The sequence below is a fragment of the Juglans regia genome, chromosome 2 (assembly GCF_001411555.2).
Source record: "Juglans regia cultivar Chandler chromosome 2, Walnut 2.0, whole genome shotgun sequence".
Lineage (NCBI taxonomy): Eukaryota > Viridiplantae > Streptophyta > Magnoliopsida > Fagales > Juglandaceae > Juglans > Juglans regia.
In genome coordinates, this window is record NC_049902.1 from 30934552 (window position 1) to 30951256 (window position 16705).

Below are 16705 nucleotides of genomic sequence, written 5' to 3' on the forward strand. Positions count from 1 at the left end.
AAATAAAAAACTTGAGTGCGATACTGACTGTCACTGATATGTAGAGTAAAGCTAGCTCCTATCGATTTAGCAATTATATACAGCAGTTGAATTGCAGGAATGTTCATATCTGATTATGCTGATGCAAAATATGGTTGTTAGAGCATTAGCATTGGGTTTATCATTTTCATCTTTAAAATTTGATGAAAAGTACATATTTTTCATAAAACTAAAACTTCTCTATCTATAACCCCACATTAGATTAGCTATTGGATTCATCAAAATAATAATATAATATTATTTTGTTAATAATAATATTTTAAATTTTTTTTTTTATATTTTACAATTACACTAACTATATGTTAATTAATAATTTAATTTGATATTTAAATTATTATTTCTCAACTTAAATATATTGTGGCTCAAAATTGGGAAACACTAATTTAAATAAATAAAATAATGGTTATAGAGTGTGAATAGTGAGTCTTCAAATTTGAAGATGAAGAGAAATCTACTGTAGCTCAAAACTTGACATTTGAGCATATGATGAATCTAATGCCAGGCGTTTAAAGCTAAAATCATCAAATTCTGATATCATCTACTGTTCTCGATGAGTGGGTAATGTTATGTAGTGGATCTCTTTTTCCCATTGTTTTCTTGTCTCTGTTTCATTGCTATAATAATGGCTTTGAAATGGGAGCTTTGGCAATTATCTTTTCCTACCATTTCCACACCCACTTTAGAAGCTTTTGCGGCTTACATCATTTTGTTGAAAGAAAGACTCAATATAATGGCACGAAAAGAAGCAACTCGAGGATGTTCTTGTTTATCATTGGACAGAATGCCGGTTCAGATGCATGTCTCCTTTATCCTTACATGGAGCAAGACATCTGGTTGGAATATCAATATTCAAAATGATTCATAATAAACATTATAATGAATGTTTTTAATAAGAAAAATTATATTCACAAGTCGGGTATGTAGAGCATATTCAATAAAGTATCAAGAGTATTAGTAGTGACCTAGTCATTCTTTAGTCAAAACTTGACTAGAAAATTCATTTTTTCTAATTTAGCTAGCTACTTTTTACCAATACCGAATAACAAATTCTCTAAATCTATTATTATTATATTAAAATGTTGATTTTAGTCTTTTCATTTATTTTAATTTTAATAGTAATTAAAAAATTTATTTGTTATTAAAAAAATACATATTAATTTTTTAACGTTCATATTATTTCAACATATATGATTTTTTAACGGTCTTTAATTTATTTATTTTTGCTAACATATAAACCCAACATTGTTCTTTTCGACCCCTCCATAATCCCAATATTTTTCTGGCACAAAATATTACATACGGATTTATTAGTCTGAGTTCATCTTCATCAAAGAGAGCTAAGATGACTGAGTGCGCGAAATAAGATGGCTTCTCCCGAGAAAATATTTTAATGTGAAAAAATGATTTGGCCAGAGATTTGGGTTGGCTACATTTAGCTATTCAAGAATGTGAAAGTTAAAATTACATATGGCTAGCTTGATGTTAATGCATTTTAAGCAACCTACCAAAATCTTGATTAAATTTTTACTATGCATAAGTCATCACTAATGCTCTAACATGATATAATTTAATTTATAATATAAATTTTAAAATCTTAATCTTATAATTTAAGTGACGTATCATATCGATTTGAGAATAAATTGGACAGAATTTGAGGTAATGGGGACAACTCCAATGATTTACAAAGGGATTTATGAGGGCCAACCATGTGAAAGAAAATCAATTAAAGTTTGAAAAAACAAGACAACTTAAATCTCCTACATGCGTGTTTGGACATTATTGCATAGCAAGGCCAAATCCTCTTCTACTTTGAAAATCCACCTTCTTTTTTGACCAACAAGCAAGAGGGACTCATCGATACTCTCACCTTATTTTTCTCTTTCTGTTTAAGGTCTTTGACTCGTTGTTAGGGTAGCCGTAGGTGACCCTTTTTTTTATTTTATTTTTCTTCCAGACAATGCTCTTTGCCACCGAATAATAATAACTCACCTTTATGGCTTTGCTTGGTGTTATCAGACCTATGATTGGTCCTGCTTTTGAGATGAAAAGAGTGATCTAATGAAAATGCGCATGCATCAACATGTTGTATTAAATAATTAAGGTTTTGAAAATAAACCACAAATATCTTCTTCATTTTTACAATAAATATTTTAAAGACACAAATACAATTTATATCAAAATCTTCTATATTTATAGATTAATTACATGTTTCAGTTCTCAAATCTCAAACTTTAGTCTTCAAATAATTCTTTTTTTTTTTTTTTTATATTTACGTCTCTATAGAAAAGAAACTGATGGGCTCACAACACATAATCAAGGGACGAGTAATTCTATACACAGCTACTATTTATTTTCACACTCTACATCTAAAGCTTTTTTTTAGGGTATGAGGATGTTTTTCATAGGATATGGGATATGGGACAGTGAATAGTTACTGATGAGAAGAATTTTTCTTATGGCAACGCTATGTAAGCATTGTGTCAGCCTTCAATATTATTTATTTGGTTCTGAAACTTCATCCTTTTTTACAATCCAAATGATTTTTTTTACTTTGCTTAAAGTTAGCAAGCTCTTACTTTCTGGCTACAGAGAAACAAGTATTATATGTCCCTAACCTAATCTTTTCTTCTTTATACTCGTTTGGGGATTAAAGCTACTTGTAGTTATAAAATGATTTAAATCACAACAACTTGTAAGTTATATATTCTGCTTTGTCTGGGGTTTATCATTTTGTCATTTTAAGCACATGCAGACTCTCTATACAAGTCGGGCTTCAATAAAACAACCCATCACCTTTTATAATACAGTTGTTTTTCTTTTCCTTTCCCTGTCCCCCTTTTTGCGCCTCCTAGTCCTATACAATATCATCAATTGTGTTTTCAATGTCTTGGACAGCAGCCATGGGCCTGCACAACAAAATGCAGACCCATGTTCATTAGCTCTTTTGGTGGGGGATAGTGTCTTTAGCTTTTGTCTTAAACATTTGAACATATAAGTCACTTTACATATGTAGTATGGTATATACTTTAGGCACTGCTTGCTCCTGGAGTGAATTTGGAAGGAAATTTCTATTTCCCTTCAGCTTTTATTTCAGTAAATTTCACTTTTCAGAAAAACATACTTGTTTGGGAATATGTTACTCTTCCATAATTTTTTAAGGTATAATACAACCGGTAGTGAAGAAACTATATATCAGAACTAAATCTTTATTCTCTACCTGCAGGAATATCCCTAGAAATTGTGTTTGTAACAGAACCTTTCCACACTACATATCATTCGACAACTGAACAGGGGATTCTAAAACAGCCGCAAGTTCTAGGGAGACAACAAGCTTCAAAACTTCCTAGTGAATCTCTCAAGTGCTTGTTTGATGATACCTGCTGATGCAACAACCGATCCCTTGAACTGCAGAAAACAATTATTTAATGCGGTTAAAAGTCAATTGTTACAATATTAAAACATCGAAAGATTCTAGGAAATAAAAGTTGTATTGAAAATTGAAAAGTTTGGTATGATACTAGGAAATAGGTTCATTAGAAATGGTCACATTATATCCAAAGTTCATGCTTTCGGTTTGAGCTGGACCTGGACTCTTGACAATACAATAGTAGGTGAAAAAAGGTGAAGAATGCACTCTTTTCAAGACAAAAAGAAAGGAAGAGAAAGAAAAGAAACAAAAACAAAGGGGGAAAGCCACATTCTCTATGTGATTTTGAGTTTGTACCTTTGATTTAAATGAGAGTGAAAGAATCCCTTCAATGGTAGATGATTGAACCGAGTGACAATCTAATTGGAGATTGCTTAATACATCCATGATCTCTAGCAGCACCCCTTCCTTCCAAGGACATCTCATCTCTATTAGTACCTCTTTATTGATCATGCTGACAGTCACATTATCAGTTGAACTTTCTTTTGATACATTATAATTTATCTCTGGCTCTGTTTCATCAATATCACAAACCTTCCTCTTGTTTATCAGTGGCTTCTTGGTATTATTAATTATGTCGTTGCCGTAGTTATCAGATGTTCTCTCTACAGTATCTTGGTATTTCCTCTTTGTTCTTGCTTCCACATCTGTCAACTCTTCTACCCTTCTCTCAAGCTCCTTCAGATATTCTATGGCATCATCAAGTATAGAAACTTTGTCCTCCTGCATGAACAAGAAGAAAGAATATTTCAATTAGTAGTTGTAGTCAATTGCCGATTACCAGGGAATGGAGTTTGAATTACCTTGTTAATCGAAGGAACCATCGATCTTAGAATAAAAAATCTTTCATTTAGTTTTTCCCTTCTCCTCTCAGCTACTGCATGGTTCACACCCATATCATCAGCCCCTGGTCTCCAAACTCCATCTTTATTGCCATTATCTTCTGGAGAATCGGGTGAGCCACCAACATGCATACGAGGAACTGCCAACAAAACCTTCTTCAGAAGATTTTGAGGGGTTCGGCCTCCTGAATTCTGGAAATTTGCTAAACCTCCTATATTCCAACTGACAAAACTGGACTCGTGATGATACTTTTGAAAACTTGGTCCCAAAATCATCCGGTGAGAACTCTCTAAAAGAGATGAAAGAACACTCTGATAGTGCAGATCATCGCTTTGAAGATCCAATGAGTTCATTTTTGTGTGATTGTATTCTTGAAATTCTTGCAAAAAATCTTCTTTCACCAGTTCACCCTTAGGAGTGAAGACAGCCTTTTCAGGTTCCACAAAAGTTTGAGATATACAATCACTAGAATTCATGGAATGGAGGACACAATTACTGAACTCATCATCCATGAACTGCCAGCTTTGTACTTGAGAAGCTCCCCCATTTATCCCTTCAACCATAAATGAACCCTCTTCTGGTTGATTTGGCTCAAATCCATTTGAACTGTCATTGGGAGAAACAATACCGAATTCTTCACATCCTACATATGAAATTAGTTTGTTTTCTGGGATATCCTGATCAAACACAGCACAAGCAGGACTATTGCCATTTCTTGTGTGTACTGCTCCTGTGTATTTCTTGGAAATAATTGCAGTATATGGAATCTCCAAGAAAGAAGTTTTAATGTGCTGAATGAGACTAGGGTCTTCTAATACCTTCAAAAATCAAATTAGGAACAGAAACAAAGACTTAATTCCCATGTATCATAGCAAAAAGAAATTTCAAAATGCTTTTTCTATCCAAGTGGGAATCTGAGACAAGAAGTTACCCGCTCAGTCACACCTAGCTCGATTACACCTCCAAGAAACGGAAAGCATACCAGAGTCTGAAAGTTGAATGGGAAGATATTATGTAATATAGCTCTGCAGCTAGAATATTTATACTAAAGGTTTAGTCGTATCAGATTTTCAAGGTTTTCATGTCCATCACAAGCATAAGTCAAAATTTTCATCTTTGAATTGGAAAAGAGTTCTTATGGCTCTCCCTCTTTAATACGAAGTTATTAATCATAGGGTTGAGAGTAACAAAGTCAATTTAGAGGCAGATAACTAAGGGCAAAAAGAGCACGCAAGTACCTGAATAGATGCACTCTGATAGAGATAGTTGTTTCAAGTCCATCATGAAACCAAAACCAAACAGAAAAAAAGAAACTGTTTTCAGTTTCCTTGCAAATTTTTGAGCATTCCATAGTTTAGTCGATATGCATGGCATTTTATTTAGAAATAAAGGAAACAGCAGCCTACCCTCGCCAGCAGGGAGCGACTGAAAGCCTTACTATCTGCAAAGTGGGCGTTGCACATCCAGATTGGTTGGTCATTTGCAAACGTTCTTCCAGGTAGCCTAGGAACAGTTTGAAACAAGAGTTGATGACAGTAAAGACTTGTGACTAGATGCATACTTCAGATCATAAATAGCATATTAAAAACAAAAATCTAAGGGGAAAGAGATTACCCCTGTCCAATGTTGAACACGAATGACATGCAAACTAAGTAATACCACTCCGTATCACTGAGATCCTCGGGGGATAATGCTACAGAAGGCCTTCTAGATTGGGGGTTGGCCTCACCAGCTGAGAGGGACTCGTATAGTTCTCTCAATTGTTCACTCCTCTGCAAACCTAGTTGGTCTGCATTGAGTTCTATAGCTTGAATTGTTTTCCTTGTCTTAATATCTCCATTGTAGTATCCATCACGCCACTCCAAGACCCTATGATATTAAGAGCAGGAAGAATGTATTAGATTCATAAGGAGGGTCGGCATTTCCTGAAAATTTTTTAGTAACTTTTGTCAAGAAATCCCCCTTCCAAATTAGGCAAAATGCAATCAACCGAGGACTAATATGCTATAGCAGAGTATCAAAGATATCGAAATGCTTGTGCAATTGACATATGTGAATTACCGGTTGATCTCAGTTTCATCAGCGGTATACGCATTATGTAAGATTTCAAAGAATTTAAGAAAATTGTTTTGAACTCCAAAGCTACCATAAGGAAATAAGTGAACATTAACAGAATTCTCTGCAAAGACAAACTTCACGCTTTTAGGCCCAACACGCACCTAAAATCTAGTCAGTTTCCATTCCATATCGGATTTCCAATTACATCAGACCCAATGGCAGAAATTCAGGAAGATTGTATTGGAAATAACATTTTGGATATCTTCTTTCCCAGAAAATAAAGCAGAAAAGTATTAGAAAAAAAGAAAAGAAAAGAAGGAGATGCATAGTACCCTGGTTGTCTAGCTGAAAGAGACCAGAAGATTGCGTAGCTCCACTGAATGCTTCTCACAGCAAGAGCAAGTTGTTTCGTCAAGTTTTTCGGCACCCTCTCCTCCATTGGAGCCAACATATAACTCTGAAGCTAAAAATTAAAGCACCGCACTACTCAATCTGATCAGATGAAAATGGGTTCCGGATTCTTCATCTACCAGCACCAGAACCAAATCTAGTTCCTTTTCGTGTGGAATATTCCATAGATACAAACAAAAGCACGTGTTTACCTCAAATTCTTGATTCTTGATATCCCAAAAAAACCCAGATAGGTTTCTCTCGGGAGTTTTTCCTGCTTTTTACAGTAACAAACCATAGCTAAAAATCATCATTTTCTGGCTAGAAAAAGGCTAAAAAATCCACATAACCAAACCTCAAGAATGCCGTTTGCGGGACAACTTGGAGCTAGAAACTAGTAGAAGGAAGATGGAAGGGGAAAAGCAGTTGATACTCATCATCACTAGAAGGGAAGAACTGATTTAGAATGGCCATCATTGGCCAGTAGTAATCAATTTCCTCTTTGGTACAGAATCCGAACACTCACTTTCATGAAAAGGAGAAACAAACGCAAGACAGAACAGCTGTATTTAATAGATGGTGTACTTGCATTTGCTATAAAAGCTAGAAGCTGTTATCGCAGATAACCAAAACCAAGACGATGCCGTGCCTCTAATGGCGCCGGGAAAGGGCAGCGGGGGCAAGAACCAGCTCATCATCAGTAACTTTCTACTCTTAAACAAACACACATAAAACCAAGTTAAGAAGCAAGTGAAGATCTGGGTTTCTCTGACCGCACAACACGGAAGATGAACAGCAAATGCGTCCACCAATTCGTCCAAGTCCAAGCTCAGAAAACCCACTCTTTTATTTTTTTAACAGTAAAGTGGCTTTTTTAAGTGAAGAGAGTTCAGATATATGTATTAGTAAAAGAAAAGCATGATACTTGCACAAAACATGTGGATTAATCTTTTCTCTCACATACTTTCATGGATTCTCGAGATACACAAGGGAAAATAAACATGTAGCGTAGAAATTAAGATGAGAGTGAGAGAGGGAGAGAGAGAGTGGTGGTGGTACTGGTAAACTGGTAAGACAGTAGGGAGATACATGAATATTTAAAGATCGTCGTATATGATTTAATTGTGGAATTTGGCAAGAAATAAAAAAATAATAAAAAAATATGGAAACCAAGAAAACTATATATATATATATAAAAGCTAGCTAGCTAGGTCGTCGTATGCATATATCTCGTTTACTCTTGTTCTTTCTTCTCCGCGCGCCCTTCCTCGAGTACTTCAAATGGCTTCTTTTCTTGGCATAATTTTGTTTGATTTTTTCCCAGAGATCAACTGCTTGCTTGGGGTTTAGATCTGTGCAAATTGATCGCCAAAATTACCACGCACAAACGCACCCGATTGAAAGGATACAAGAGTATACTAGTACTGTTCAAAAACCCATCTTTTTTGCTAGGTGCATGCATGCAGTACTCACCCTCGGTCATTGATCCTTCACGCATTGTTGCAGTACTGCTACTACTACTTAATTGCTACAAATATGAATATTGGATTATCATGCAGCAACGAGGATGATAATTTGATAAGAAAATCAACCTATTTTTAATAATAGAAAATGATAATTAGATATGATGGGCCTCTGTATCCGCCCAAAACTGGTCCCAAAAAAACAAAAAAACTCCGAAGCCATGAGATACTAGCTAGCAATTAGCATAGCCATTAGCATAGCTCAATCAAAGTGAAATTGAAATCCAACAAAACATGAGCTGCTGCCAATGCATGCACGCACACGCACCTCTCTCCCACAGCACATAGCACGAGCACTTAAGCCGCTTCTGAGCATTAATTGGGAAGCCCCCACATTAATTATAGCGGTCGGAGTCTACCCCATCATGCGTGCCCACTCAGTCGTCGTCACTCGTCAGTATCAAACCAAAATCAATTATATTATCTGGTTTTGTAATTATAATTATTTAAAATTTTTATATAAAATATAATAAATAATTTAATTTTTTAAAATTTTTAAATAATAATAATATTAAAAAAAATTTCTAATAATATTTTATTAAACTTTTAATTTTTATTTCAATTCATAATCTCATATCAATTCACTATCAAAACCATACCTAAAATTAAAATAAAAAAAATAGTTGTGGAGAAAATACATGATACCACTAACGGCCACTTGATCTCATGTAATACAAATTTTTCTCTCTGTGGTCTCTGTTGGCATGCGTGGGCTACTTTTGAATTATGAGATTATCTGATCTAAATTGATATATAAATAATAATATTTTATAAGTTTTATTGAGATATATTTAAATATAAATAAGTTGATATATATGTTTAAATATATGAAATAGATTGAGATGAATTTAATTTTTTTTATAAAAAGTTAGAAAAGTAATGAGTTTTTATCAATAATTAATTAATTTGAAATGAGTTGAGATTACTTTAACAACCAAACATAACCTAATCACCTCCATCTGCTTCTCTCTTTATTAATTTAAAGCATCAAACAAGTTCAAATCAATACATGATATTGCATATTCCTCCATTTTATTGTCTGTTTAATTACAGCTGTTGGTGGACAAAGATTGCTTGAATTAGTACATCACATTATATCAATCTCCAGTCCAATTTAAGAGGGCAAAAAAAAAAACCCAGAATTGGAATTAATGAATATATAATACCAAAATATTAATTGCTAAAAAATTAAATGGTCACTAATAAATAAATTATTCATGTGATGAATATATAATTATATGCTACATGACTAAATTAACTGATCATGCAGTATCCAGCCTAGTGATCTCTATCGTTTGGTTACCAAACTCACCTCAACTCATCTCAACTCAACATTATAACTTTTTTAAATTTCAACATAAAATATAATAAACAATTCAACTTTTTCAAATCTAAAAATAATAATAATATTAAAAAATAATATTCTAACAATATTTTATCATCTCAACTCAACTTAGTTTAACATTAGGAGGACCAAGATCAAGAGCCCACCCAAAAATGGCATCATGAAATGAAGAATGCATTATGTGGTCCGACACATATTTATGATTGGCCGCCTGCATACATACATACATATATATATATATATATATATAGATCATAAAACAATGAAGCTGGACGAAAGGTGTCTATGTCATGATCAACTAATTTTTTCCAACCCGAATACGTACATGCATTTTCTTTTTCTTTCTTTATTTTTTTCACATTTGAGAAAGACGTTTTCTCAGGCGACAACATTTTCTTTAATCTCTAGCTAGCTGGGACTGTAACAGCTTGAATAATTAAATAATTAATGGTGGTGATCTTTGTGGTGGTCTTGTGCAATATTGATTATTTGGAATGGAATAGTACCCTACATTAACTTCAAAGTATAATTAATGTCTGATCATCCAATTATCAGTGTTATATATTATTCCATATATATATTTAATTATCTTATAATTAATTGTATTTATCATGTGTATACTTGTATAGTGACGTCATGGCCGTTATATAGTGTTAATTAGTGCTTATAAAAAACATATATATCATGTGTGTGCTCCATATATATATATATATATATTAATTAACATTTATGACAAGTTATTTATAATGAGAATGATTATTTGTGATGAGAATAGAGTCATTTTGATCGTAGGAAATGATCATTTTCATAAGAAATAACTGACCACATGATGAAATAAGCAATTTTGAGTTGAAGTTAATTTGATCAACTCAACTCATTTATATATAATTTGGTTTATCCAAACTCTAACTTATTTAATATATTAATTAGACAAGTCAAATTCGAATTATTTTATATATAGATCAGGGAAATGATGATATATATATATATATAAGCACAATTATCTTATAATTTTTACGCAATTATTTAATAAAATATTACAATTCTTTGAATTTAAATTACCCCAGCACAATCAAACAAAAATAAACTAAATGAAAAAAAAAAAGATAATAATACATTTTTTTGAAGATTAGTTGTATAAAAATTGTAATATAGTTTTATGATTCTTGTGTGTGTATATATATATATATATATATATATTATATTATGTACATATTATTAATCCAGATAAACTCTAACACGTACGTTCTGATCATCTATATTTTCGATCAGCTCGAGATTAATTAGACTGGATAATAAACAACTTTATCAAAACATTTAGTGATTAACATTGTACAAAATAATTAAAAGCTATATATATAAAACAAACTGAAGGAGGTCCTTATTTTTTGAATTATGATCAGCTTCAAGTCAGTGTACCATTAATTAATTAATTATATATACTTTTAAGACAATATTAATTTATGGGTGATCGAAGTTTGATCTTTGGCAATAATTTATAATATTATTGCATGCAACTCGCGATCGAAATCATCCAACACTTGACACGCGCGCGGACTTGACTTCTGCATGATGCCTTACGTACCCTGTACGTTATATATATATATATGGCGGGTGGTAACGTTCTACACATGCATGAGCTATATACCTTCCATTTTTTCGATTTATATATATTGTTTAATGTGGACTGACATGCAATATTAATTGTTGTATATACAGCCAATATCCTGAAATCATGTCAAACTTTTCAAGTCCATGATCTTATAGATACATTGTTCTGAAAATACGGGACTAATAGTGCTTAGTAATTATTTAATATATATATATATACACACACACACACATTACATACATATATATAACATGATAAGTGTGAACGTTCATACTCATGAACAGCTATAACGTCACAAAAAGAGTCACTTTCAAGCCGCCAGTATGTACATGATTGGCTTGCAAGATGCATGCATGTGGTGTAAATGTATGTGGATCCTAAACCAGCATGCTGGACTTTGACACATGCGCGCGCGCGCACACACATATATATATATATATATATATATATATATATATATATATATATATATATACAAGTAGTAATGCCGGAAGAGTTTTAGCTTTTCATACATCAACAAGATTATATATATATATATATATATATATATATATATATATAGAGACAGGGTGAATGATATACTCTTGACACGGTTAATTCCCTCGTGATGAATTCATGCATATATAATATATATAAGCTTGATCTGATCTAATTAATTGGTATCTGAATTCCTAAAGATCTTACAAGCATATCTGGTAATTCGGATTATAATTATTTAACCCCATTTCCAGCTTCGAGAGTACCTCGATCTGCAGATCACCCGGCCGGTGTTACTAGTGTCTCTGTGTGTGTGTGTGTCTATTATATATATATATATATATATATATATATATATTGTGTTACAGAAACTTCTCCTCCAAGAGAAGGAAAAATAATAACCCAAATTAATTCTGAATCCATCTTAAGACTTTGGGAAGAAAATCCAAATCACAACATGACAATAATCCCAAAGTTGCCAGGACACGATCGATCGATCAGATATGATTAATTATTTTATTGTCTCTTTCACCTCCATTTTGATAATAACAACTAAGAAATATTTTTTATAGACAGAAAAAAAAAAAAAAAAAAAGAATAGTAATTAAGCACGTGATGAATTAATGGCTTTTGTTGTTATACTTTGGCCTGAAAACTAGAGCCCGAAAGCCAGAAGATCAACAGGATTTGTGAGTGCGTGCATGCATGCCCGGAACCCTAGCTAGCTCTCTGTCACTTTTTGGCGTGTAACTCTACGACGTGCCCAATGAACCTGACTACATTAATTGCCGCCTACATCTTGGAAGAATGGCCCCAAAACTGGCTAACCATTTCATGGAGTATTCTAATTTTCTTTTAAAGAATTATTGTGTACGAGGCCTTTCAGTGTACGTTGGGTCCTAATTGGGTCGATAGCATTTATGACAAATACATCACGAGCATATATATATATATATATACACATATAATATACACATATAAAAGAGTATTTGGTTCAGAAGGAATAAATTTATCTTTGATAACTTCGATAAATTTATTCTCCCATCCCTCTATTGTTGTCAAACAGGCAGTACAATCTTCGAAGGATTATAAGTTAGCTCAGTTTAAGTCTAGTAATGTTTCTCCCAGACATCAAGCGGATTCTCAAGTTATTGAATGACTCTTATAATTATCACAAATAGTTCAATGTATAGGAAGATGTTGTAAGGTGAAGTGACACTTGTTTTGGTCACTGTCTAGCTTAGTTTTCATCTTTGAGCTGGCTGAGGATGAGTTTGCGATGGATTTAACTCCATCTGTGTAATCTTGGTTCCTCTGTTTCTTTATAATACTATGATTCATTTCAAAAAATATATATATATATATAAAAGAGTAAAATGCGGTAATATTTCATCAAAGGCATAATGCAACAAGCTATCAAGAGCTAGCCCATAATGCTGTATATATATATATACACATAAAAGAGTAAGCAAATTTGCGCACCATGCTGAGGTGAAAAAGTAGACTTTAATAAAACGATCCTTTTTTTTATTATTTTTTTAATTAACATTTGATAAAATAATTCATGTCAACATTAATATAAAGATTAGTCTGCGAATCCGCTTGTACATAGAAGAGCTCATTAATTTATTGGCCGATCCATCGAGCTTGGAGTTCCTACAGGCCACTTGAGACAACTGATCAGCCGTCGGATTCATTAATTGGCTTGTCCACAAAATGGTCCCTATGATCTAATTGGGAGTATCCCCTGATCTAGCCAGGGCTAATCACAAAATATTATATATATATATATATATATATATATATATAGTACAATTTGTTTTTGTTTGGATATAAATGATCATCATCATGTGAATGTACCGCGTACGTGTTCTTCGCTAATTAGTATATATCATGGCATGCATGGCAGCGAATGCACGTACCATAAACTAGCAGAGAGAGAGAGAGAGAGATCAGTAGCATGGTCTCTGATAGATCAATAATATATAGGAGCTGAATATATATACATTTATATATATAAGGGTCACATGTGATGGGGTTGATTTTTTCATGCACTAGGCCGTCAACCTCGATTTGGTTTAATTAGATCAGCATGCGCAGGTAGAAGTTTCATATATCGATCATGCATTAATAATTGGGACCGATCCCCTAGCTAGCTAGCTATCATTCAATATTGATATATATATATATATATATATATGGAAATATCACAATTACATTAACGGAGTGATTGAGATGATCATGTAGTTTTCAATTTCTTGTTTTGTCGTTATAGATGCAACCTGCTGCATGCTCTTTAATTTTCATGTAAATGCAATATTTATTGCAACGGCCCGGTCGATCGAGTAAGATCGACATGACAACTACTCGATCATGATGTTATATCTAGTCTAGTTGAACAGGTTTATTTAATTGCCTCCTATATATATACACATGCACTCATGTCATGTATTGCTCATGTGACGTTGGGAATGTAAATGAATGAAATATGAATCAAACTGTACTTAATTCATGAAAGTTTTGAGTTTGACTGCATGGTATATTTATATCGATTACATCATGATGAGATATATTTATTTAATTAATAAAATAATTTAAACAAAAATTGAGGCTCATTTAATATTAAAATAAACTAATTAATTTATAAAAACTAGTCATGAACGCGGTCTCAATTTGTATTATAAGCGCATATAAATTCCTACTAATTATTTCCTCCGTTAATTTTCCGATCGAGCTTCGGAATCCAAAAACAATTTAAAATAGTAAACATATATATATATATAAATAATATAGTTGTGTCGGTTAGTTATTCTATGTGCAAATTGCTTTGAAGTTTTAACTATAAAATTATATTATTTCGCTTTGAAAACGAGAGCAATTAATTAATTAAATATATAGATATAAAAATAGTACTACAGCATCCAAAGCACGTACGATCGTGACTACGTAAACTGAGGGGAAAATTTTATCAAGACATGAATCAATTTTTATTTTAAAAAATTATTTATAATTATGAATTGTGTAACTATCACGTAATTATTTTTAAAAAATAAATAAAATATAAAATTTATATAAAAAAATTATTCTTTTAATATTTTTTAAAATAATTATACAATATTTATATATTTACAATTTTATATAGATTAATTACAATCGTAAATTGTATAAACAGTAATCGTTATATAATCATTTTGATGAAAATAAAATAAAAAATAAAATTTATATAAAATAATAATAATTTTTTAATAATAAATTTTAATCACTTTTAAAATGATTATACAGTAATTCAGAATTACTTTTAATTAGGAGGACCAGCTTGGGCACGACGAAACTCGTGATCTGCGTGACCATTTCAATCAACTCTGATAGGAAAGCAAGGGAAGTCCCATCAAATTAAACAAGAGGCAGTGGAAACTTTTTGGGGGAAATGATCGGAGTTTGTACGTTGCGAGATTGATAAACCCCATGATGATGCCAAAATCTTAACTTTTTTAAGGTGTTTTCCAAAAAAAATTAATCTCATCACCATGATCATGACTGCTAGCGAGTACCATTATCAGAAGAGTAATCGTGGTAGGTATATATTTTAAATAGATACGATAAAAAAGTGAATTTTATTAATAAAAAATAAAATTTTTTATACTTTTTAAATATTCTCAACTCATTTTAACTTATCATTACAATTTTTTTTAAATTTTAATACAAAATATAATAAATAATTTAATTTTTTTAAATCTCAAAATAATAATAATATTAAAAAATAATATTCTAACAATATTTTATCATCTCAATTCAACTCAACTCAACTCACTTCAACATTCAAACACAATTTAAAATATATATGGTCCACTTTTTAAAAAATGTTTAATTACACGGGATATATTTATTTAAATTTTATACAAATTATTTTTTAAAGATCATTTATGTGATCCAATATTGCTTAAACAAGCATATACAAATACTACAATTAATCCCTGTTCACAAAATATTGCCAATTAATAATGATCCTGATCATGACTGTATTAAAATTGTTAATTAGATATCATGATCCAAACAGCTTGTGGTGGTCTTAAAATCATGCCGGTCACCAATATTAATTAGGTAGATGATAAGGTTGGATTTGAGTAGATATTGTGTAAATAGTAATAAAAAATATATATATATTAAATATAATAAATAATAATAAATTTAATAATCTAATACCCACGCGGAGCAGCGTAAAACTAGCTGCACATAGAGTTAAGTTTTGCAGTCTGTAGTACGTATTGATTGTGTTGCAGATGATCTTTAATGAGGTCGCTGTGTTTGCCCCCTACTTGCAGATAGACTGATCGCTTGCTTTCTGGTTCAATAACATACTGATTTTGACTGTTGTACAGTGAATGCAGTAACTGAGTCTGATGAGAGCAAGCATTGGTGACGCTCATGAACACTAAAGTAGTACTGAGTTTAATGGGCAGATCATCATCCATGACATGAAAGGATGCAGCTTGTTATCATCCATCACATGAAAGCTCCATGATCAATTACAAGAACAAGAAAATTACAAACCTCAAACAGCCATCCCTTTGCCTCATCACCTTTTATTATTAATTTTTTTTTTCCACGGCCTATATATTAAAATGTTTGTGGGCTGTTACATGACAGCAGATAGAAAATGAAAGAAGAGACTCGATCCCAAGTGGCCTCCTCTCGTTAAATCTCTCCGCTCAATTGATCTGATTTGGTAAAAGTACCAAACATATCTTGACAAGCATAAAAGCTATACAGCAATGATCGATTATGCATGCCACTGTGCTTGGATTTGTTTGTGTTTTGTTTAATCTTCCCCACCTCTCTTTGATCTCAGCAATTTTCACGAACTCATGTTGATTTCTCATTCATTTTGAACCGTGAATGAGATCAAAGAACATGATCATCAAATAAATTATCGCTAAATTTCTTGTTGCAGAAACAACAGAGAACATTTTTATTTGTAAAAGGATCGAATA

At 32.2% G+C, this 16705-nt stretch overlaps 1 protein-coding gene across 1 annotated transcript; it reads right to left on the bottom strand.

Moving 5' to 3' along the window:
• Positions 1-3106: 3106 nt before the first annotated feature.
• LOC109014468 (transcription factor EGL1-like) lies at positions 3107-7795 on the bottom strand. The gene is made up of 9 exons (XM_018996943.2): positions 7113-7795; positions 6700-7031; positions 5924-6178; positions 5716-5812; positions 5548-5562; positions 5241-5297; positions 4270-5127; positions 3764-4189; positions 3107-3444 (listed from the first exon to the last, which is right to left on the bottom strand). The coding sequence occupies exons 2-9, from the start codon at positions 6816-6818 to the stop codon at positions 3373-3375; spliced, it is 1899 nt and encodes a 632-aa protein (XP_018852488.1). The 5' UTR covers positions 6819-7031; positions 7113-7795; the 3' UTR covers positions 3107-3372.
• Positions 7796-16705: the final 8910 nt, after the last annotated feature.